The sequence below is a fragment of the Mauremys mutica genome, chromosome 10 (genome assembly GCF_020497125.1).
Source record: "Mauremys mutica isolate MM-2020 ecotype Southern chromosome 10, ASM2049712v1, whole genome shotgun sequence".
Taxonomy (NCBI): domain Eukaryota; kingdom Metazoa; phylum Chordata; order Testudines; family Geoemydidae; genus Mauremys; species Mauremys mutica.
In genome coordinates this window covers 39,390,135-39,413,559 of record NC_059081.1, presented here as the reverse complement: position 1 = coordinate 39,413,559, position 23,425 = coordinate 39,390,135, and the positions used below count along the sequence as shown (strand labels likewise).

At 41.0% G+C, this 23,425-nt stretch overlaps 1 protein-coding gene and 1 long non-coding RNA gene across 4 annotated transcripts in view; one reads left to right on the top strand and one right to left on the bottom strand.

The window, feature by feature from the left end:
* Positions 1-1,173: 1,173 nt before the first annotated feature.
* Positions 1,174-23,425, bottom strand: part of ITGA6 (integrin subunit alpha 6) — a 170,502-nt gene continuing 148,250 nt past the window's right edge. For 2 of the 3 annotated variants that reach the window (XM_045033043.1, XM_045033041.1), the window contains 13 exons: positions 21,203-21,361; positions 20,138-20,253; positions 19,836-20,025; positions 19,665-19,748; positions 19,342-19,421; positions 19,109-19,186; positions 18,902-19,004; positions 16,807-16,980; positions 15,500-15,598; positions 14,600-14,710; positions 14,417-14,515; positions 9,417-9,542; positions 1,174-4,063 (listed from right to left, as the gene is read on the bottom strand). In XM_045033043.1, coding sequence (XP_044888978.1) covers positions 3,902-4,063; positions 9,417-9,542; positions 14,417-14,515; positions 14,600-14,710; positions 15,500-15,598; positions 16,807-16,980; positions 18,902-19,004; positions 19,109-19,186; positions 19,342-19,421; positions 19,665-19,748; positions 19,836-20,025; positions 20,138-20,253; positions 21,203-21,361 — 1,581 coding nt within the window. In that variant the 3' untranslated portion in view covers positions 1,174-3,901. Of the gene's footprint in view, positions 4,064-7,009; positions 7,140-9,416; positions 9,543-14,416; positions 14,516-14,599; positions 14,711-15,499; positions 15,599-16,806; positions 16,981-18,901; positions 19,005-19,108; positions 19,187-19,341; positions 19,422-19,664; positions 19,749-19,835; positions 20,026-20,137; positions 20,254-21,202; positions 21,362-23,425 lie in introns of all 3 variants that reach the window. The other variant, XM_045033042.1, reaches the window with a different exon arrangement.
* Positions 4,007-22,324, top strand: LOC123378834. The gene is made up of 3 exons (XR_006582753.1): positions 4,007-4,107; positions 19,684-19,780; positions 21,181-22,324. It is a non-coding gene; the product is annotated as an uncharacterized LOC123378834 (long non-coding RNA).

The window sequence follows — 23,425 nt, the reverse complement described above, 5'->3', positions numbered from 1 at the left end:
AGCCCCTGGGACCCTTCTGCCTGGCCCCTGAACGCCTGCCCTGCTGTTCCCACTCACCCCACAATACTCTGGGTGGCACAGCTGCAGAGCCGGGGCCTGACCTGGTGCTCTGTGCTGTGGCTGGGCAGAGCAGCTGCCTGACCTGTGTGGCGCAGGTGTAGCACTGCAAAGGGCTGGAGGCAGGGGGGGTCGGGAACAGAGGTTGAAGGGGGGGCAGGGGTCGGTTAGGGGGCAGGAGCTGGGCCATGCATCCCCTAACCAGCCCTCCATACAATTTTGGAACCAGAATGCAGCCCTCAGGCCACAAAGTTTGCCCGCCCCTGATGTAGTACAACTAAATGTTTTGTTTTAATTATCAGTATAATACCCAGGGCGAGCCTATGTGAAAGCAGATGATCTCCAAAAGTCCCAGTCTCTATCCCTGCATTTATTTTGTAAGGTTTTATGGATATATGTACTTCTGGGTATAGGCCCTTCAGATATTTTCCTTTAAAATAAAGAATAGAACAGTGATATTAGTCCAGTTAGGGTGCATTATAACTGCTGTGCGTAATGGTTTATCTTTGGAGCCTTTATTCATAAAAAGGAATTTGACATTGTGTGCACATGCCTGTAGCTATCTTATGGTAAAGACTAGTACTGGATTTCTCAGGAGAGAGAGAAAAAGTGAAATCTATTGTTTCTATTGCAAGGGTTCCTATAGAAAGTCCAGCTGTAGTCTCTTGCAAGGATAGGAATTCATGATCTGTGTAAACACTTTAAATTAGAGGAATTCTGTGCTACAGAATTGGCAAGTAAATTGACTTACCTCCCCTCTGCATAGGTTACATGGGGAAGAAGGCGGAGATATTAAAAGGTGCTCAGTTACTGCCCTTAGTTAGCAAAGCAAACTGCCACGGACTGCTTTACTAGAGGCAGCAGCTGTGCAAAGGGGCAAGCTATCCACCTCTGCAAACAGTGGTGACAAGAGGACAGCCCATGTGCCACTGAGTGATACTGGGCTGCAGAAAGTTGAAGTGTCTCATATACACAAGGCTTCTGTATCAGACTACTTGCAGGGAGTGAGGCCAGTAGGATTTGGCATTAATACCTAAATGTAGCATGTAAATCCTTCCCCTTTTATATAAACCCAGTGATTTTTAAGTAGACTAGTAAATTAAATAGTTCATCATGTATAGTTCCTATTTCTCACTTTAATTCATGCTGAAAATTACATATAGAGCAGGCTGGCTTTAGTTATAACACCTTGGTGAGCTGTGAAATCTAAGCACCACTTACAGGACAAGTTTCTTTTATCAGAAAGAATTTGTTAAACATAAAATAAACATTAGCAACTGAGTTTCTGTAAGAAATATACTAGTAATATAAAGGCAATGTGTATTTTAATTTTTAAAAATTCACTTTTTTATACAAATATCCACAGGTAATTTCTAATCCTGGAATGATTTAGCATTACTAGTTGTGTGTATGAGAGGATAGTATACCAGTGACATGACAGGAGATGATATTTTCAATAGTCCTAAATTTTACACTGCCAAGACATCTATTATTTTGCTCTTTATAATAAAAGGGTGCCCCATACCTAACCATATGTTTTGTTTTAACAAGGGCTGCCACAGTCTCAAAATTCCACTTCTTAGCAACTGATGAGCTCAGTTTCTTGGGGTTTTGAGCCACTGGGAAAAGAAGCTGGAATTTTAAACACCGCTGTAGCTCTCATTAGGGAGGCAGACTGACATTATGCAGTAAACAGCTATGTACACACACGTTGCAGAACAGGGGGTCACAATGTAATTTTGGAAGTATGAGATTGGGGGAGGGGAGGAAATTATACATGGGACCTGTTAACCTTGAAGCACAAGAATGCAGCTTCTAAAATAACATTTTTAAAGAAATAAAGCTTCAAAAAGCCTGACTGAATGAAATAAATGAATAGTACAAAACAAAACCCACCCACACAACTGGTGACCAGTCTTGCTTGCTTCAGTCACCCCAGCAGTCTGCATTAGAACAATGGACTTCTGGGGGAAGGTAAAGCCAGCAGCTTGTAAAGAAAATACTTTTACAAGTTTTTGCATAATTCTCATCCCTATGCAAAACAATTATGCACACAGTTCATTAGCATTTTTATATGGAATAAGAAATCTTAATTCTTATTTAAATAGTACCAACATTTTAGAATGTAGATTAAAAGACCCAATAAACTCTTTAAATAACAATTAGGTTACTGAGCTGCACAACATTGTGGCACTATTCTTACAATTAACATTTAGCTATATTTAGGACATCACTCAGTAGTCTCAAAAGGGATCAGCGCCGATCTATTCTTAAGGACAGATAGGAGCTTGTTTTCTTTCAAGTGCTATATAACATTTTCAGTAGTAGACACACCTTTTTCTAAACATGAAATCCATACGGAGCTGGAAAATTGTTTCCAGAAGCACCTTTCACTTTTTGTATTAAGTATAAAAATTAGATAGAAAAACCTATACATTTTGGATGTACAAAATAAAATTGAAATAGTCTCAATTAACACACACATTATGTTACAGGAACATAATTAGTCATAGAAATGAAGGGCTGCAAGGGGCCTCAAAGTCAATCCCAGACCAAGTAAAACCTAGACCAGGCCTTACAGGTGTTCTTAAAATCCCCCACTGAGGGGATTCCATAGCCTCACTTGGAAGCTTATTCCAGAGCTTAACTATCCTTATAATTAGAAAGTGTGTTTTGTTTTGTTTTTCTTTCCTAATATCTAACCTCACTCTTCCTTGCTGTGATTAAGCCCATTGTTCCTTGTCCTGCCTTCAGAGGACAAAGAACAATTAATCATTGTTCTCTTTACAACAGCTTTTAACATTTGAAGACTTATTATTAGGTTCTCCCTTCCCCCCTCAGTCTTCTTTTCTCAAAACTAAATACATGCCCAGTTTTTGTTTATATATACACACCGGTTGCTCCTAAGTCAGGTTTTCTAAACATTTTATCATTTTTGTTGCTCTCCTCTGGACTCTCACCAATTTGTCCACATTTTTACTAAATCCGGCTGCATAAACAGAAATAAGAAAAAATGCCCCCACAAACTACTGGCATGAATGTTTATATTTCAAGGATGTGCCAGTGATTGAAATTTTACATTTAAAAAAAAAAGCACTGGCACTCTTTAAATGCAGTGAAAGCTTCACGTCTAACTGGACTTTCATATCCTATTTAAGAACATCCATACCAATTTTAAAGTTCACTTAAAGTCTTTGGCCTAATTAGTCAAAGACAAATGGTTGCTGATAAAAAATAAATACAAGAAATAAAATATATACAAAAACATACAACTAATCCTCAAGCTTTTTTTTAAAAAAACCTGTGTATATTTGGTGTGAGAAACATAGCAACATGACCTATTGCACATTTAATTTAAGACACTTTAGGTTAAGCCCTCATAGCTGCAGAGTCTTATGACAAGAATAGCACATTCACAGATTCCCCAAATTCTATTTGAATAAAGTGTGTCAAGGCTACAGTGTGTTGATAATAGATTGCATATTGTGATAGAAGTTTGGAGAATATATTTGGGACCAGATCCTGCATTCCTTGCAAATCCATTGACTTCAGGAATGCAGAAAAGGACCTTTTGTGACATTATAAACTAATGTGCATATTTCACAGAATGCTCAGTTCAATGCACCAATTTTGCTTCTTGTTTCTATCTGGAAGTTTAAATAATGCAGATAAAATCAGTCAAGCAATCTTAAATTTAGCTGTGCAAAACAAAAGCTTCAATATAAGTAAAAATATCTACATTCAAAAATATAGGTCCATATTGTATGTAGGTCTGAATCCATCAGTATTCCATTAATGAAGAAATATTAAAAACTGAATTTGGAGTTGAGGGGGAAATTTTTCCCTATGAGTAACTTTCATTTTCATTCCATTTTGTAATCCATTGTTTTTTCTCAAGATTCTCTTTATGTTTCCCATCTTTGATCTGTCGCTCCTCTTTCCGAATTCTTACAGCATGGTATCGGGGGACACTGTCATCGTACCTGGAGCGCTGGAAGAATCCACACTGGGAAAGGGAACAGTTTAGGATTAAATTACAATCAAAGTACTGTAAGTATAAAGGTCAAAAACTCTTTGCTTGCATTAGTACAAAAGAAATGGCTTCTCTCAAGAAAGAAGTGACAGGCAAGGTAACTGAAAAGTTAAAAAAAAAAACGCACACCAAGAAGTGTCTACAGATGTGAAACTGTGTCAAAGTCTATAAATTACAACTATCAGCAGCAGGTGAAAGCAAACTGCACAATCCAACAATTCAAGAGTGTAAAACACATTCCTTCCATTAATTTTGTAAGGCTAATTTTAGATGCACAGTCTTGCAGCATTGTGCATTAATTCCTGTTGACTTCTATAGGATTACTCGTGTGGATATGTCTGTTATAGTGCTGCTGTCTGTGCCACCATCGCACTGCAGCCGCTTCCTGCATCGACAGAAGGTTGTTTTTTTCCATTGTAGTTAATCCACCTCTCTCAGTGGCAGTAGGTAATTAGATGGAAGACTTTTTCCATTGTCCTAGCTGCAACTACACTGGCAGTTACTTCACATAGGGCAATTTTGCAGACTTGAGCAACATAGCTAATTTGTATCTGTAGACTAGGCCTTTGCATTGCAAGATTAAAACCCCGGTTCAAGAAAGCATCCCTGTGATAAATATGGCAATTCCTTGAAAAATAATTATTGAATTAAGTAAGTATCTTTGGAGGCAGTTGTATTAAATGCAACGTTTGTGTATTGTTGTGGGTCAGGAAGGAGATGTGATGTGAGGCCTGGGAGCTCAAAAGGACTATATGGAAAATGTACCACACACAAATGGATTTCTGGGACAAGAAGTGTGAAGTGAATTTTCTGGGGAATACCTAGGGGGAGAGGTTAATGCAAATTCCCCAACCTTTGGTTATACAAACTCAGCCTTTTAAAGTTATGTGCAGAAGAATGGGATATTTTCTGATGATTTACCTGTTCCTGGAGATGAGATACCAAGCCCAAAATGCACCAAGAAACAGCTGAACTACCCAGCGTGGGTTCTTCTGAATTTGTAAACATGGAAAACCCAGTTGTGGGTTTTGAAGGACTGACACACAACCTGACCTAGGAGTGACCTCTAAGCTTTTCATTGTTTTTAAATGTTTTCTCTGTAATGCTTTCAACTTAATACACGTGTTTGCTTAGGAAGAGCTGTGTGCTACCGAACTGCGGACAGTTCATAGCCTTTGGAGAGAAAGCAAAGTGCAGATGCTAGCCTGTCCAGGCAGTCTTGCTAAGAATATCGAAGTGTAGAGAGGGAACTGAGAAGCCTTGTTACCAGTGGTCAGGAAGGAAAGGGAAGAGCTGCCCACAAGAGATGATGGCTGGGAGCTCAGAACCTTTAAGTGAGTGACCTCAGGAATGCAGGTGCAGTTAATCTGAAATGGTGATAATTCCTAGTCGAGAGAGCATTTAAATACATTCTTAAAGTTAAGTGTGTGCTTACAGTACCTTCCTGAATCTGGAAATAATCCAGTTCCCAGTGAAGTCAATTGAAAAACTCCCACTAACTTCACTAGGCATTAAATTAGGGTCTCAGCTTTTGAGCTCCTAAGACTTACCAAACAATATTATGAATATAGTTTGTTTAACTACAAATATCTTTATCAAGTGAGTCTTGTTTATTTTAATCAAATATTGGCTTAACTGATTATAGGGTACAATTTATTATGTTCATTCATCTGTAGACTCAAACTGAGGAGTCAAGGGATGCATTGCATTTGATTAGTTGACCAGGGTATTCCAAGTCTCTAAGGGAGATCTATTTTTAGTAGTAAAAAGAGTTCAAGATTGCAGGGTCAGAGTGGGAGATGTTCTCCATTAAGAATTGACTGAAGAAAAGCTGTGATGAACAGTTCACCATTGAGGCCCTGGTCTTCCACAATTATATATGCAGACACTTAACTTTGCACAATGAATAGTCCCAGTGCGGTCAAAGTTAAGCACATGAGAATGGCTTTGCAGAATCAGGGCCTTAGAAATGAAGAGAGATGCAGACAAAGAGTAGAGAGAGTTTACTACAAAAGCTTTCTGAGCAGAATACTTATTCAGTGGTCTACTGCAAACTCATAAGAAATATTGCTCTTTAATTATATAGTACTGAAAAAAATAGTCACTTTAAAGATGATAAATGGTAGGAGAAAAGGTTGAGACCAGTATTCCAAAGTCTGGTGCTGTTCAGAGGTTTGGTTCAAGCTCATCTCTATTATCTACCCTTTCACTGTGTGCACAGTGTTGACAGATTTTAGTTAGATCCCAAAGCATCATCAGATAAGAGATAGATAGATATATCTACATACACACACCACATTTATGATTTCCTATGCTGAGCGAAATTTACGAAAAGCATAAAACATCTGGCAGTTTTCAGGAGAAACAAATGTGTTCAGATCACAGCAGAGTATATTTTAGAATGTCTTAAGTAGTATCCAAAAACCCATTAAACCTTTATCAGTTTTCACAGCAATTAAAAATAATTATAAGGAAATGCCTTTTCATCATGAGCAGCACAAGACTTTTAGCATGCATAAGAGGTTAATAAAGCAATTTATGTAACATCCAAATATCAGGAAACGCTAACACAAAACCAAATAAACTTTATTTTACATCTTAAAACTTTACTCTCTGTAGTTACCATGTGTAAAGTTTCAAACTTTAAAATACTTAGTATACAAATGCTCAATAAAGTTATTTCATTGGGTAGAACTCCACTGTAGAGGTTAGGATTTTTTGTTGAAACACACACACAAAAAGCATTTAAAGTAATATGTAAGAGCCTGTGTCTCTTCTCATGCACTGAAAAAGGTCATTATAAACAGAGTAAGCAAGCAGATATTGATATTTTGAAACCCAGCAGCAAGCTTCCCATTGTTAGCCACCACAACCCTAGCATGTCCCACAGCTAGAAATTAAAAAATATTGATCAATTACCAATTACAGAAGTAGATCAATACTATGCATCAGAAGTAAGCCTCTCTTTATCAGATGGCTGAGTATGGATCTCAGCCTTGTGATATGTAGCATCATAATGATTTTTCTTACTTCTCTTGAAGAAACCACACTACAAGGAAGCAACGTATTTAGTCAATTTTATGGATTGGTACATTAAGGAAAAAAGTGACAGCCTATTAAACCATTTTAAAGCCAATTCACAAGACAATCAAATGGAATGGGCAGTAATTCTTACCATCCCTTTCACAAGAGCACAACTGTGAACATAGGTGAGGGTGGAAAAAGGTATTTCAAAACACTTCCCAGGATAGCATGTCCCTCTATGCAGAACCAAAAAAAAAAAAAAAAAAAACCACCACCTCCTCTAGGGGAGAGTGAATTTGTTACACCAGATTGTAGTTTCTGACTAATCTGTCAGCATCCTAGGGCACCTTTATGTCGACAGCATGCAGAGTCAAATCTTAACCAATTGTTTAGCAAGCATTTTAAAATATCTAAAACAGTATTGCAAAAATACAGATTAAGTATTAACTATTAACACTAGTACTACAGAACACCAGGACATTATTTGAGAACCAAGAGTTTATGGATTGGCTCCAAATAAAGAATACACAAGGTAAGAGAAGGAATACCTACATTTTAAGACACCCGTACAATGCTCAAATGGTAGAAACACAAATGGGTCACTTTAGGTCCCAAAAGACAAGTGGACATTTATTGTACTTTCACCCAAAAGGGTCATTTGTATGTCGTTTGCTTTGAGATGGTCACTTTTTCTTCAGGACTCTACTGAACTTCCCCCAATGGCGAAAGTTCTTGTTGCTTTTACATAAAAAAATGAAGTAAATCATTTTGCCCTTGTGGTGAGGTAGGCATATTATATTCTATTATCTTAAGAAGCTTTGACTTTTCTCTAGTAGTTTTAATTCTCCTTTTAGTATAAGATACATAGATGATAGATCTTTTATATTGAAAGAACAACAGCTTAATACAAACGACACACATGTGCGCAATCAATCCTTAGCAGTCAAAAAGTAGCACCTCAAGTGAGTTATTAAAAATTTAATCAGAAGCAATTTTTTGGTGCAGTTATGTGCTGTTACTTTACAACAGAGGCTGATGTACCTACTAGAAGAAAGCATAACAGGACAATCAAAAGGGAATTTAAGAGCACCTTAGAAACTCGGAACAAGAGCACCTTTTATGGTCAGCAAACAGCAGCAGCTGTTCAGAGAAGCTATTTTCAAGTGAAGTTCCTCAGGGTCTCTTCTGAAAACATAGTAGAAGTGTCAGAGCACCAGATGGTACCAAGGACTGAATGGATTTTCCTAATCCAGGAATTTGCTTCCTTAGCAACAAGGTCTAGCTAGGAATTTTGGAGTGTGGGTGGGAATCAGGAATAAGAGGATTGTACTTCTGCCACTTAAAATGATTCCTGCCCCACTACTGGTTTCCCCTGACAAGGGTGGCTCTGTAAGGAATTCTTAGGTGATATACAACTGGGACACTGAGCCTAAGAACCAAACCACCAAGAATGAAAGAATAAGGTGAAGGCCAAATGCTTATGTTTTTGACTTTATAAACAAAGCTCTAATCTCGTATTAACTTAAAGAGAGAAAGTAGGTTTTAAGATAATGCAGCATCTACAATCAACATTTTTCAGTAATGTCTGCATTATTAACTTCTCAGCACATTGTACATAAAGGAACAATGCATTCTGTCTGGGGTATTAATAGGCATCCATTATGTTTCATAATATTCTCAACCCACAAGAATGTATCCAAATGTTTTATCAGAACAAGAAGCTTTACTGTTCCAAGTACTGTAGATAGTACTAATTTGTGATGCATGCATTTTGACAGTTTCAATGAGCAGGCCAATTTGAAGTGGTTTGAACTGTAAACCCCAACCGGATCTAATCCACATACCAATCAAGTTAAATAACTTTTTATATTGTAAAATAAATGTTAACGTATCACCAAAATTTGCCCCCAAATTAGGATTTATAAAAGTGTGTGTACAATATCTAACAAATAGAAATGTTCCATAAACATTTGTTTTAAACAAACATTTCCATGCATTTTTCTTCAGCCCAAATGTTGCAGAAACTGAAAATACTATTAATTTTTACTACAAAGCAAAAATACAACTTCACTGGTAGTTTTCCAAGATGAGAAATAAAAAAAACCCTTGATTTTTAAATTAATTTTCAGTAAGGTTTTTACTAATAGCATGAAATGAAACTTGTTTAATGATTAAGTAGACTATGTCACTATAGCAATATTTTGAAAATGCAGTTTTGGAGAGTTGCTTAACTAGTTTTCTATCTTATTTCATATGTTGACCTGTACCTGGAAAGATAAGAGTGATCTGTAAAATAACTTACCTTCCATAGTAAAAACACCAACAGTGCGAGCATCAGTATTCCAGCAAGAATAGCCACCAAGATGATCCACCAAGGCACTCCTGTATGAAGTGCTACTGTCTTTGCAGGAAAAACAGTAAGCCGCACCTAAGGGAGGGAAAAAGTTTTGAGTAAGGGGGATGGAAAGTTTAACAAGTTCCTAATTGTAACCCAAAATTCACTTCTACAGCAGTGCCTTGAGCTTTTTGTGCTAGGGAGACTAGTCACTAGGGTACGTCTACACTACGGGATTATTCCGAATTTACATAAACCGGTTTAGCAAAACAGATTGTATAAAATCGAGTGCGCGCGGCCACACTAAACACATTAAATCGGTGGTGTGCGTCCACGGTCCGAGGCTAGCGTCGATTTCTGGAGCGTTGCACTGTGGGTAGCTATTCCGTAGCTATCCCATAGTTCCCGCAGCCTCCCCCGCCCCTTGGAATTTCCGGGTTGAGATCCCAGTGCCTGATGGGGCAAAAATCATTGTCGCGGGTGGTTCTGGGTAAATGTCGTCAGTCACTCCTTCCTCTGGGAAAGCAACGGCAGACAAGCATTTCTTGCCTTTTTTCCCTGGATTGCCCTGGCAGACGCCATAGCATGGCAATCATGGAGCCTGTTTTGCCTTTTGTGACTGTCACCGTATGTGTACTAGATGCCGCTCACAGAGGCGATTCAGCAGCGCTTCACAGCAGCATGCATTTGCTTTTGCATGACAGCAGAGATGGTTATCAGCCATAATGTACCATCTACATGCCATAAATTGGCAATAAGATGATCATGGTTACCAGTCCTTTTGCACTGCACCATCTGCTGCTGTCATAAGTGCCCCTGGCTGAGATCAGCCAGGGGCGCAAAAGCCAAAATTGGGAATGACTCCGAGTCAATCCCTCCTTTTTGGTATCTAAAAATAGAATCAGTTCTGCCTAGAATATGGGGCAAGTGTACTAGAGAACCACTGTATCATAGAACCAGAGAGCACAGCTGCTCTGTGTCAGATCCCGCAGAAATTATGAGCTGTATGCTATTCACAGGGGGTCCTCCTGCAACAACCCCACCTGTTGATTCCGTTCTCCCCCAGCCTTCCTGGGCTACCGTAGCAGTGTCCCCCCACTTGTGTGATGAAGTAATAAAGAATGCAGGAATAAGACACAGTGACTTGTTAGTGAGAAATGAGTGGAAGCTAGCCTCCAGCTGCTATGATAGTCCAGACAGGACATTAAGCAGTGTGGGGGAGAGGAGCCCAGCATCCCGCTGCTAGTCCAGGGACAATTGAATCTTTTCTTTACACATGAAGGGTGGGGGCTGATGGAGCTCAGCCCCCTGTTGCTATGATGAAGACGGTTACCAGCCATACTGCATCATCTACCAGAAAAAATCAGGAGTTTTTTTACACAGGCGCCCATGGTCGACCTCACTGGATGCTAGTCGGCATGGTTACCAGTCCTTTTGCACTGCCCCATGTGCCAAAAGGCTGATGATGACGATGGATATCAGCCATATTGCACCATCAGCCACCCATGGCGGGGAGGGAGTGAGGATGTTGGTGTTGACTGCTGCAGCATCACGTCTATCTGCAGCATTCAGTAAAGACAGGGTGACATGTAAAAGAGTCAAGAGAGGATTGCTTTCCCTTTCAGTTCTGGGGGTGGGTGGGTGGGGGGGGAGCGTAAATTGCCGAGCTATGCCCTGAACCACCGCGGACACTGTGTTTGACCCTAGAAGCATTTGGAGCTCAGCCAGGAATGCAAATGCTTTTCGGAGACTGCAGGAACTGTGGGATTGCTTGAGTCCTCCAGTCCTCGCTCCCTCCCTCCATGAGCGTCCACTTGATTCTTTGGCTTTCCGTTACGCTTGTCACGCAGCAGTGCGCTGAGTCCCTCTGCTATGGCGTCTGTCTGGAGATTTTTAAAAATGATTTTGAATTTCGTCTTCTGTAACGGAGCGCTGATAGAACACATTTCCCTGCCCTTACAGCGATCACATCCGCATGGTCCATGCTGGAGCTCTTTTTTTATTTTGATTTTTAACTGCATCGCCACACGTGCTGATCGGAGCTCCACGCTGGGCAAACAGGAAATATTCAAAAGTTCGCGGGGCTTTTCCTGTCTACCTGGCCACTGCATCTGAGTTCAGATTGCTGTCCAGAGCAGTCAGTGGTGCACTGTGGGATACCACCCGGAGGCCAATACCGTCGATCTGCGGCCACACTAACCCTAATCCGATATGGTAATTCCGATACTAGCGCTACTCCTCTCGTTAGGGAGGAGTACAGAAATCGATTTAAAGAGCCCTTTATATCGATATAAAGGGCCTCTTAGTGTGGACGGGTGTGGCGTTAAATCGGTTTTACGCTCCTTAAACCGGTTTAAACGCGTAGTGTAGACCAGGCCACTAGTCTGAAGAGGACATCATGTCTCCTACAGTTCTTATATACCTACTTGAAGCATTTCTTATCACCCAGTTTTCAAGAGCAGCAGTTGACCATGCCTGGCTCTTGAGAATGATGGTGGGGATTCCATGGGACATACTCAGGTGAGATGTATCCCAGTGTGCCAGTGAATTCTTCCACACTAATGGAAGCTCAGAAGCATATAGGACCTACAAGCCAGAAGTACTGAACTCTTAGAATGAGAAGAGTCTATGGGGAAAGTACTGGATTAAACTAAACATTCATTAGAACCCTTCCTGAATTACAATTTTTTTGTGGATGAGGTTGGGGGGAAAGAGAGGTTAAAAAATAAACCTGCCCAACTCAAAGCAGGGACTGTCATTTTATTAAGTATTTGAATGTCACACAACCAGGGCCATCCCAAGCCAGTTGGGTGCCCTACGCAGCCCCCCCTGGGTCTGGGAGGCAGGAGCTTTGGGGGCCCCACAGGCCCAGAGTGGCCAGGGGGATTAGCGAGGGGCCAGGAGCAGCCTGCTCCACTTCCTGTGCCCCAACCCCAGCCGTGTCGCTTGGGGGAAAGGATCCTCCCACTCACTGGCAGCAGTGGGAAGCGGAGAAGCCCAGCCAGAGCCCACTCTACTCCGCCAGCTCCCAGCCACTGGGCTCCACTTCCCGCCGCCGGTTCTTTCCCCAACCCGAGCAACATGGCTGGGACCAGGGCCACATCTCTCCGCTTCCCACTGCTGCCGGTGAGCGCAGGAGGCGATCCTTTCCCCACACTCACGGGCAGCGGGAAGCGGAGCACGGCGCTGGGAGCTGGTGCAGTAGAGCAGGCTGGGGCCAGGTTGCTCTACTTCCCACTGCTGCCGGTGAGTGAGGGGGAGGGTTATGTCACTGGAAGAAGGGGAAAAGGCAGGGCAGAGGAAGTTGTCCAGGGCCCCATACTCCCTTAGGGACAGCCCTGCCCCCTGCGGGGGTGGGGCGGGGGAACAGCAGAGGGATGGGGCTGGTGCTGCCTAGCGCACCATGAAATTTGGGGCTGCATATGCCTAAGGATGGCCCTGCACACACCACAATGGGGCTCTGATTCCGTCTCTGCCAATGCAACACAAAATAACGATCATCTCCCTGATCTTCAGTAATCCTTCTTTGGAGGGGGAAAAAAAGTATCTAGTCCAGCGGCTTGACCTGGAATTATGTTATTCCTCCTCACAACCCACACAGCATATAACTGGATTAATTTCCCCTGGGTGATCCATTCAACATACCACAGAATTAGAAATGCTGCAGCTTGGGAGTCAGAATACTAATATGCATATTTTCTCCTTCCTAAGCACCCCTTGCTCGTGCAGCCACGAAGCTCTGAGTTTTGCTGTAGAAAAATGTTTGCTACAGGTAAATCAGCCTCCTGCAAAGCCATGACCCATGGTTTTCCACAGCTTGTGGGGCTGGAAAGGCAGTATACTGTTAGTGACCAAATCTAGCTAAAAATGACTGTGTACAACCTACACTGTTCACTCTCGTATCATATAGAATGCCTCTTGCTAAGGAACAGAAAGATCTATGGAACCAAAAGGTGACGATAGAAGCTTCTGGATTAGAATGTTCAATATGTGATCCATTACTCCTGAGGAAATTCTGTGCAATATTTTAAAATTCTGCCAAAACAACATACTATAATCATGCCACTTTCAATTATTTTGGTAATTTATTTCACAATAGCTGTCAGCAAGTATGTCTGTAACAATACAGACACCAAACAAGAGCCAGGACATGTTGTTTGACAAATAGACTCCTTACTAGGCATATCTATGCCTCTACAGAGCAGATGGCATCACTAATATTTCCATGTATGCCAAGCACAGAAGACTGTAAGGGTATGTCTACTCAGCAAAGAAAACCCCACAGCTGACCCATGCTAGCCAACTGAGGGCTCAGGCTGTTTTGCTGCTGTGCAGACTTCCAGGCTCAGATTGGAGCCAGAGCTCTGGAACTTCCCACCCTGCAGGATCCTACACTGCAGCCCATCACTGTAAATCAGTGTTTGGGGCTTGGTGGGGTGGGTGTCAGGATGCAGGGCAAGGGGCAGCTCCCCAGCCAGTGACCCCTCTGACTCCAGCTTGGGAGCAATGGGGGCAGGAAGTGGGGAGTGGAAGGGGAGTGTGTGCGGAGCTTCCTGAAGCCAGGGAAGGTTGCCAGGGGTGGGTGCAGGGGAACAGGAAGTCCTGTGCCAATCCAGATTAGCAGCTGGAGCCCCGCACAAGCTAGAAGGCACCAGCCAGGGCATCCCCAGCCCTGCCTCTCCCTAGCACCAAGCTCACCAGGATAGTGGGCAAGAGGGACAGTCTCTTGCAGGCACGCCCAGTCCCACCCTCTGAGGCAGTGATTTACATCTCCCTTGGCTGCTCCTGCCGTACCCACTTGGGACCACTGCCTGGGAGGGCACATGAATCAATTATACTGTCGGGAAAGAGTAAAATCTGCAGAGGACAGTAGTCTGCGCTGGTGCAGAATTCCCCCAGGAGTAATACATATTATATACACAGGAAACTTCACTACAACCCATGTTAAAGAAATTTTGAAAACTCACTTGAGCAACTTCATTTGTGAGCTTAATGTTTTCAGCTGCAGCAGGAACACTGATTTTAGCCCTAACGAGGATATCTAGATAGTTCAGCGCAGAATATTCCTGTTTCAAAATATAATGAGGATACATTAGAAGAGAAAAGACAGGGGAGTGCAAAAATGCCTCAAGAATAGCAATAGGACATACCTCTAGGAAGGTACTATTCCACAACCTTGAACGCAGTACAACCAATGCCATTCTGTCCAAGCCTTGCAAGGGACATTTTATATTCACACAGCGTGCATTCACATTACAGTCCTGTAATTTATATAAATAAACAAACAAACATACACCAAAAGTCACATTTTACAGAAAAATATTTGAAAAATTACAAGGTGGCTTAAAATAGCTGTAGCAAAGAAACAGGAGTATGTATGTCCAGTAGACTTACAGGTGTGGTCCCTTTAGAAGGCCCAATCCTTGGCTTGCTGAAATCATTGGCAAAATTGTTATTAATTTCAGTGATAAGATAGGAATGGATACTGTCAACCAAATAGCTGTCAAAATGTAGGAATCAGTCTGTGCACAATTTCTTTACTTTGTTCTCATCAGTTATCCCGTTCCCTTTTAAAGTCCATTTCTGAAATCTAAATGCTTACCTAGATACATTGCTAATTAAATCTAGAGAGATGTATTAAATTGTTCTTTTACAGCTGTCTGGAAATTATTCCAATATACTTGCCAGATTTAGAAGAGAAAAATATTTAAAAAGTTATAAAAGTCAAACAGAATATCTATACCAGGCATCGGCAACCTTTGGCACGCGGCATTGCTGATTTGTTTACCTCCAGGCCAATGGGGGCTGTGGGAAGCAGCAGCCAGCACATCCCTCGGCCCCCGCCGCTTCCCATAGCCCCCACTGGCTGGGAGCTGTGATCGGCCGAACCTGCGGACCTGGCAGGTAACAAATCAGCAATAAAGGTGGCCGATCCCTGATCACAACAAAGTGCCTTCCTTCACGCTGCTAAACCTAAAAGAGTTCTGTAGGAGTAAAGGGAAGGTAAAGAGATGGAAGAGAAATTGTTGTTTTGATATGGAAATGCTTACCAGGGTCTTATATTTTCTTTCTGAAAATAAAGACATTTTTTTGCCATTATTAGTCTGCTTCTCTGCAACTTCACGTTTCCTTCTTGACCTATGGGACTCCTGTAAAACAAAGAATTATATATTGATAAATGATACAAAACTGATTATTAAGCAAAATAGAAATGTGCAAAAGACTCTGAATATTGGGCATTTAGATATTTAGCTTCTTGGAGGTGTTAAAAAGCAATTCAAGCACTAAAGCGTAGAGATATTGGCCAAAAGTCAGGCATGTTTAGTGTCAGTTGCAGTTCCCATAATATAATCCTGTTTTCAAGTATTTATATACTGTAAACATAGCTCAGGTAAAAACAAGTTTTCCTTTTTAGACTTGAACAGAGTTTCAGTTTCAAGAAGCAGGCCTAGGAATAAATACAGACAAATCTGAAGCTATTTCGCCCCAATGTAAAATGTTCATTCCCCCATTAATTGGTGGCATCACAAAGGGTATTTCCTAAACCTGACCCTCCAAGTAAAAATACGGAGATGAAAAAAAAACACAGTGATAGTAGGGCTAGTGCAGGTGTCACACAAGGCAAATGTATGTGTCTGCCACATGACCACCAGGATTCCATATCTGAGCCCTGCTGCCAGAGACAGTGTTTCTATGCATTCCTGCTACCGCTGAATGCTATCACAGCAATTACCAGGATTTAAGATGTAACTTTAAAAAGTGATCTAAACAAAAATGGAGGGCAGTGAGGCAAAGTGTTTCACTTGCACTCTACTTCAAAGCCATTTCATTTTTTAACACACCAAAAAGTGAGTGTGCTATTCCTACTACACTCATAAGGAAAAAAAACCATTCTAAAGTTGGTCCAATGAAAGATATAACCTCACTCACTTTGTCTCTCTAATATCATGAACAACACTGCATATATTCCAAAGTAGGTAGATATGCTCCTGTTAAATGTGTTCACTGAGTATGTACAATAAAAGTGTTTCACACTCCACTGGTTCACCAATATAGCAAGGCCTGGCAAAGTGGCTTATAAGAGATGCATGTGTTACTAATTAGATTTCAATGGGAAACTTGCAAGCTTTTGCAAAACACACAGAGTTCACATTGTTTAAATGTAAAATGAAGGAGCCATAGTCTAATAGCTATGGCAGGATGTATATTTAGCATAGGATATTGATGCACTTCTCGAGTCACTGAAGATACAAAGCTCATTCCAAGGCAGGCACCAGTATCCTACTAACACGCTCCCTGTTGTGTTTTAAATGTTACATGAACTTGCTTATAAACAGGTGAAAGTACATTAACATACCTTAAGTCGCAAAGAGTTTATTTCATTTCGAGGTTCACAAGGGATTTTCTCCAATTCTTTGGAGTCTACTTTCATCAAATAAAGCAGCCATTTGCCATTGCTGATTTCTTTTGGCCACTGGATGTCCAAGGAAGCTGTGCCAAATGTTTTAAGTGGTCTACCCAAGTTAGTTATCTGTTAGGAATACAAAATCCACAAATTCTCTTATAAACTGGAATTTACAGCTACAGATCTGCACTGACAGTTGTTGAAGAAGGGTTTTTCTGGCATTAAGAAAAATCACAGGAAAAACACAAATTCCGAAGATACTATACATTTGGGATTTGCCAAACAACTTTTGATTGGAAATAAAAGGCAGCTAACCTTCCTAGTTATAGAAATTATCACAGCATGATGTTCTGGATGATCTAGCATACAATTCTGTATAACAAAATCAGGAGAAACTAGATTTGCTAAGCAAGGTAATAATTGGAGATATACCAATCTCCTAGAACTGGAAGGGACCTTGAAAGGTCATCAAGTCCAGCCCCCTGCCTTCACTAGCAGGACCAATTTTTGCCCCAGATTCCTAAGTGGCCCCCTCAAGGATTGAACTCACAACCCTGGGTTTAGTAGGCCAATGCTCAAACCACTGAGCTATCCCTCCCCTTTTAAATAAAACTTGCTAAAGTTTTATTTAAAAGTTCTATTGATAAAAATAAAACTAGAGTAGTTGCAAAACTTAGTCTATGAGATATGAACAGAATACAAAGGTGATAAAGTAAGCAAGAGCATATATATATATATATATATATATATAAATAAAGACTGTGGCTGGCCTGGCTGATAGCAGCCATATTTAGTGTTAAAATGTTTTCCAGTGCAGGAACAATTGGAATGTCTGCTCCCTGGGCCAGTAGTGTCTGAAAACATAAGTGGGATCTAGTCTCCTGTGAGACAGCAACAGGAGCCAGAACATTCTAGCAGTAGCAAAAATGTGCTCAGTTAAAGACAAGCAGGAGGATTACAACTATAAGGGAACATCTGATGCCACAGAATTACACTTCTGTCCGTCTTGCTCCAGCAGTAGGGTAGTTGGTTTTTGTTGTTTTTTTAGTCAGAGAGCAATGCTGCAATATCTAGAGCTTTGTCATCACTGAGCCACAGAAACTACAAACTACTCCAAGTATTCTAATTACTGGATCAGCTATATGTAAAGAGAACAGCAGAAGGGAGTCTTCAGGAGCCCAAGGCAGGACACAAATGATAAAACAGATCTAGGTGCTTCTGAACTTGAGACATGCTCCTTTCCCTTCCCCTGAAATCCTTCTCTCCAACCCTCTAACAGAGACCAGGAACGCACAAATTAACAACCTCGTCATGTGTCCACTGGGGGTCTGAGGAGAGGCGGCCAGGATTCCAGCTTCAAAACACACCACAGCCAGTCAGGATGTGTTTTGGAAGGTGGAGAACAAAGGGATGGTTCTGGTGCAAGAGCAGCCAGTCTTGGAAAAAAGGAATGGGCTACACTGAGCACGTGTGGAGCACAAACGTGTGGATGGAGGGAAATACCTGGAGCAAAAATTTACATTGCCAACACTGGAGCATTCAGGAACCTGCAGACCATGCAGAGATAGGTGGATATGAGATCCTTGTCTTAGTAATTAAAAGGCAGAAGGCCAAGAGAGTGAGCTCACGGCCATATCTTCAAAAAGGGCTGCAACACCGCTTGTTTGTGGATGCTCGGCTTTATGTGCATAAATATCTGCACATACTTTCTGAGCACTAACACTGGTCATACCATGGATGGGTTTTGTGCATGTAAGTTTTGTTACCTGTAGGCATGGATGTTTATGCTGGAAAATTGTAGGTGCAGGGGACTGCACACAAACAAATGGAAGATGCTTTTTGGAAGTGTGAACCTGAACTTTCAAGGCTGGAGGAAGCCCCAGTCTTGATGGATTAGTCAGGTTGTGTGTTGCAGAAGTGAGGAGGGAGATGGTTAATGGTGGTGATTCAGGTGCTAGGGCAGCCATCTTCAAGTCAGCCAGATTTTAAAATATTAAACACAAATGTCAGAAAAATCATGATTTCTTAATAATCTAGATCAACTCACTCTGAATTCATATTCTATTACGTTTCCAACATCATCTTCAGATTCCATAGCACTCTCACCGATTACGTTACCTCCAAAGTACACCTGGGAAGGCTTAGCAACTCTGTTCAATTTAAAAAAAACAAACAAACAGATCATATTTTAGTACGGGTTGCAGCAAAGGGTTTGTTCTCACACTGATTTGTTATGCTAACTATGAACACTTACCCAGTGAGTGACAAAAGCAATTCAATAACCACTTTAGCAGTAGCAGTAATTGGAGCCAAATTAACTTGATTGCTTGTTCTATAATGAAAAGGAAATGGCAGTGTTTATTTTAAATTTTAACAGTTTTCACATTACGGTAAAATTGCCTTTACAAAACAAATTGAAGCCATTCCTTAATGTTTACAAGTATATGGGAAAACACCAAGAGAAAAGGTAAAAACAAAAAACCTTACGTTTCCAATTTCAGATGAACATCCAAATCAGTTGTGTCAATGTTAACTTTAGTTGTACTTAAAATCAGATAAAAGGTTACCTAAACAAGAAAAAAATCCACACAGTATGATGTTAGGTGAATACATTTTTGTAAGCATAAACTTTGTTTTATGAAAAAAAAATATCATAGAATTCTGACATGTTGAAAACTGGGATAGGCCCCAAATCAAACCCCAAGACATAAACACTCTTGAACTTAGGGAAACTTCAGGACTAGGTCCAGAATCTAACTTTATATATTAGGCCCATCTTTAATTAAAAAAAGAAAAAACAAGCCACTCACATTGGAATTTCTTTTGAAGGGATTTCCAAGTTCACACTCTGCTTGAGAACCGTTTTGATTGGCACCACAAGTTAATTGTTTTTCCTGAATTAAAGATGTGCAGAAGTCAAAACACAGTAAGTATTTAAATATATGTAATATACCTTTGTCCTGGTTTTCTGGAATACTTACAGGATAAGCCTTCAGCTCTCTGAAAGAAGAGTAGGTCAAGCTATCTGGAAAAGTTGCAACTAGTTTAGCTTCATGGGCATCTTCACCATCTTTTTGGAGATTTTTTGCATCTGATGGATTATTTGTCACAGTTATTTCTAGCGCAATATCCTTCTGATCTTTGAGGACAAGCACTGGAACATTGTTCTCACTATTGGAACAAAATATAACAAGTCTCACACATTAGGGGAAAAAAACACATGTCCCTTCCAAACATCCACCCAAGTGTATTAATTTATACATTAGCAAAAATTAAGTCTTACATTGGTAAATAAACAAATCTGCCTTCATTTCCTTCTCTGGTACAGAATCTGTATTGAAGTTTTAAATTGCTATTACATATGTTGTCCTCTCCACATCCTTCTTTTAAGAACTGCACCTATATAAAAGCCAAAAGTCAGTTTATTTTAGGACATATGACAATACTAAAAATCTATGTTCAAAAAACAAAACACAGTTGCTGACATATGCTATAGTTAGTTCAGAGCCACAGACACTTCATACACCCTTCTTTGTGCAGACATGCCCTTCGTCTGACTTCACCTTTTCAGCTGTAAGGAGATGGGGACACTATTGCTTTGCTGGAAATTTATCTTGTTGCTGCTAAGTGAAAGCATCATGTCATGTGGAAATACAAAATCTGGGTCAGTTTGGGGCCCACTGTTTCAAAGTGATATGTGCCTCTCCCGCTCATTACTTTAATGGGAGTTGAGCAAATACAGGAATGTCTCCTCAAGCTGGGGACTACAGCCTTGGCTTTAAGTGTAGACAAACCCCAAGTTCCATGGACAATCGTTCCAGGGCACCCTGACCCTGCAAACATTAATTGCATAGTGCTCGTGTGATGTAGGACATGCATTCACAAGGATGAGACAACTCAATTAATTTTCACTTGTAACTAAAGCTAAATTTCAACCTGAGTCTTCTGGGGTGCAAAGTTAGTGTGTTAACCAGCTGTGCCATCTTCACTTCTGTTTTAGGATGATGCAGGAGCACGTTTTAAATTTCTGCTACCACAAGCGATGAGAGCCCATATAATCCCACAGCTGAGGTTATAAATTAATTGTATGTCACGTGCCTACTCACTCACTTCTCTTTGGTCATAGCTTAGTTCTTTACAGCCTTTAATTCAGTGACTTCTGATACAAGTGCATGTGCCATGCGTGCGCGCACACACACATCCCTCTGAACTGGAGACTATACTGGAACTAATTACCTGTGCAAATAACCCAACCTCTCCACTCTTCTGTCATACAAACTTTGTGTTTTGTTGGCTTAACAATCCACTTTGCATTATCTTCCAAAGATCTGTTCAAGAAGAGACTTACTTCTGAGTTCACTGTTTCTGGTTCGTTTGAATTCAGAATTGGAACAAGATCTGGAAGTGATCTTCCTTGTCTTCTCTTTGATGGTAAACTGGATTCTGAGCCGCTGATTTTAACGCCAACCGATACAGGAATGGGACGTAGTTTATCTTTGATATTTTCCTGTTAAACGTTTGAAATAGCTTATTTAATATACAATGTAAAAAATCCCACTAGATTTGGTAACTAAGCAATATATATTCTATTTTGTTTAGAGTGCAAGCAAGATTCTTTCGCTATGTTTCTCAAGGGAAAAAACTGAATGTATTCATTATATGCATTGACTTAAAGAACATTAACAACAGACAGGCTGGTAAGGGCCATCTGAACCCCAGGGCTCACTGCTTTACTAATGATCTCTCTCACAGGTAATGATCACTAGGAATAACATCTGGGAACACAGAGGTAAGCATCATATCTTTAATAACCATCCACTAGAAGAGGAAACAGTGGACATACTTCCCCGCTTCCTATAGAGCAGTGGTTTTTAACCCTTTTTCATTTGCAGACCCCTAAAATATTTAAAATGGAAGTGCAGACCCCTTTGGAAATCTTAGACATAGTATGCGGACTCCCAGGAATCCATGGACCACAGGTTGAAAACCACTGTTCTATTGTAATGGCAACCTTTCACGGACCCCTTAGACATAGTCTGCGGTTCACCAGGAGTCCACAGACCACAAGTTGAAAACCATGGCTGTAAAGGATTCATTCAATTGTGGAAGGAAAAGTGAAGCAAAAATTGGCTTGTAACAGTGACACTTCCAAGGCTGTTGCTTGGTCACAGACTAGGCATGGAGTACAAAGATAATTTTCCTGCCCCTCACACTCGGCCCCATGGTAGAGTCCTCCAGGAAAATAAATTTATAACAAAGTCCTCCATAACAATCCTTTTTCTGTCCACTAAGAACCACATTAAATGCCCAAGGCTATTTAGTTTTGGGGAATTCTGTGCCACTGCATAGGTAAAGAATACATTGTCTCCACAGATTTTTTTTTCCCCCTTTTCAAAATATAGATTCTGCTGGAGAGGCAATGCAGTTAAGCCTTTCACTCACCAGGGGTGGCTGTGGCACCAGAAGAGACAGCAGCCAGCTGTTGGCTGAAAGGTTGATTCCTCACAGGGGGGGGCCAGGTGAGGAGACAGGAGGGACAGAGGGGGGCACATGGGGCTGCTGGGGGATCACAGACTGGGGTTCAGAAGAGCTAGAGGGAGGAACAGACTGGGGAGCTGGCTCAGGAGCCATTGGAGTGACAACACTGAGCCAGGGGCTGAATGGGAAGGGAGCTGCAGGGCCACATGGAGACAGGGAGAGGAGGGGCAGCAGGGGATGAGGGCAGATGTGCTTGACTGAATGGGAGAGGCTAGAGGTCAGCCAGGGTCTGCATGAGGGAGGCTCCCTAACTCTGTAATAATCACTTCTCTCCAAATAAACTTGTTCCATACTTCTCCCACCCACCCACAACAACCCTCCAGGTTCACTCCCAGGTTCCTTCTCTCTCCTGCAGCTCCTCTGTTACCCCTGACTCCCCCAAGTCTTCGCTCTGCTTCTGAGGGGTGCAGGAAATATGTTTCTGTATTGTACTTTAAATGAATTATTAGTCAAAGTTATGTATTGATGTACTTAATAAGGAGTCTATTTGTCAAAAAGACTTTCCTGAATTTTTTTGTTTTGTTTTGTTTATAGTTACAGACATACCTGCTGACAGGTATTTTGAAATAAATTACCAAAATAATTGAAACTGGTGTGATTCTATTGTTATTTTGACAAATATGCAGAATTTTAAAATACTGCGCACAGAATTTTTATTTTTTTGGTGCAGAATTCCCCTAGGAGTAGCCATTGTTTTTGTGTACAGGTCTTCCATGAGGGTCCTCGGTTTTTACCCTCTCTCCTTTGTTCTGAAAGCCTCAGTCTGTTGATCTTCAGGGAAGACTACAAGGCTCATATGTTTTAATTCAGGCTTTTGGGGAGGTAGGAGATGGCATTTGTGAGAGAGTCAGGGTCAGTTTGAGCTTGATTTTGTTTCTTCTGGGTTTTTTTTGTTTGTTTTTGTTTTTCCCCCCCCTCCCCTCACATTTTGAAGAAAGAAGGTGGTGCTGGGTTTATTTTGTATGTCACACTTTAAGTTATGTCAAAAAGGTACCTGGTGCCCAGGATAGAAGTTTTTCTATTGGGTATAAAT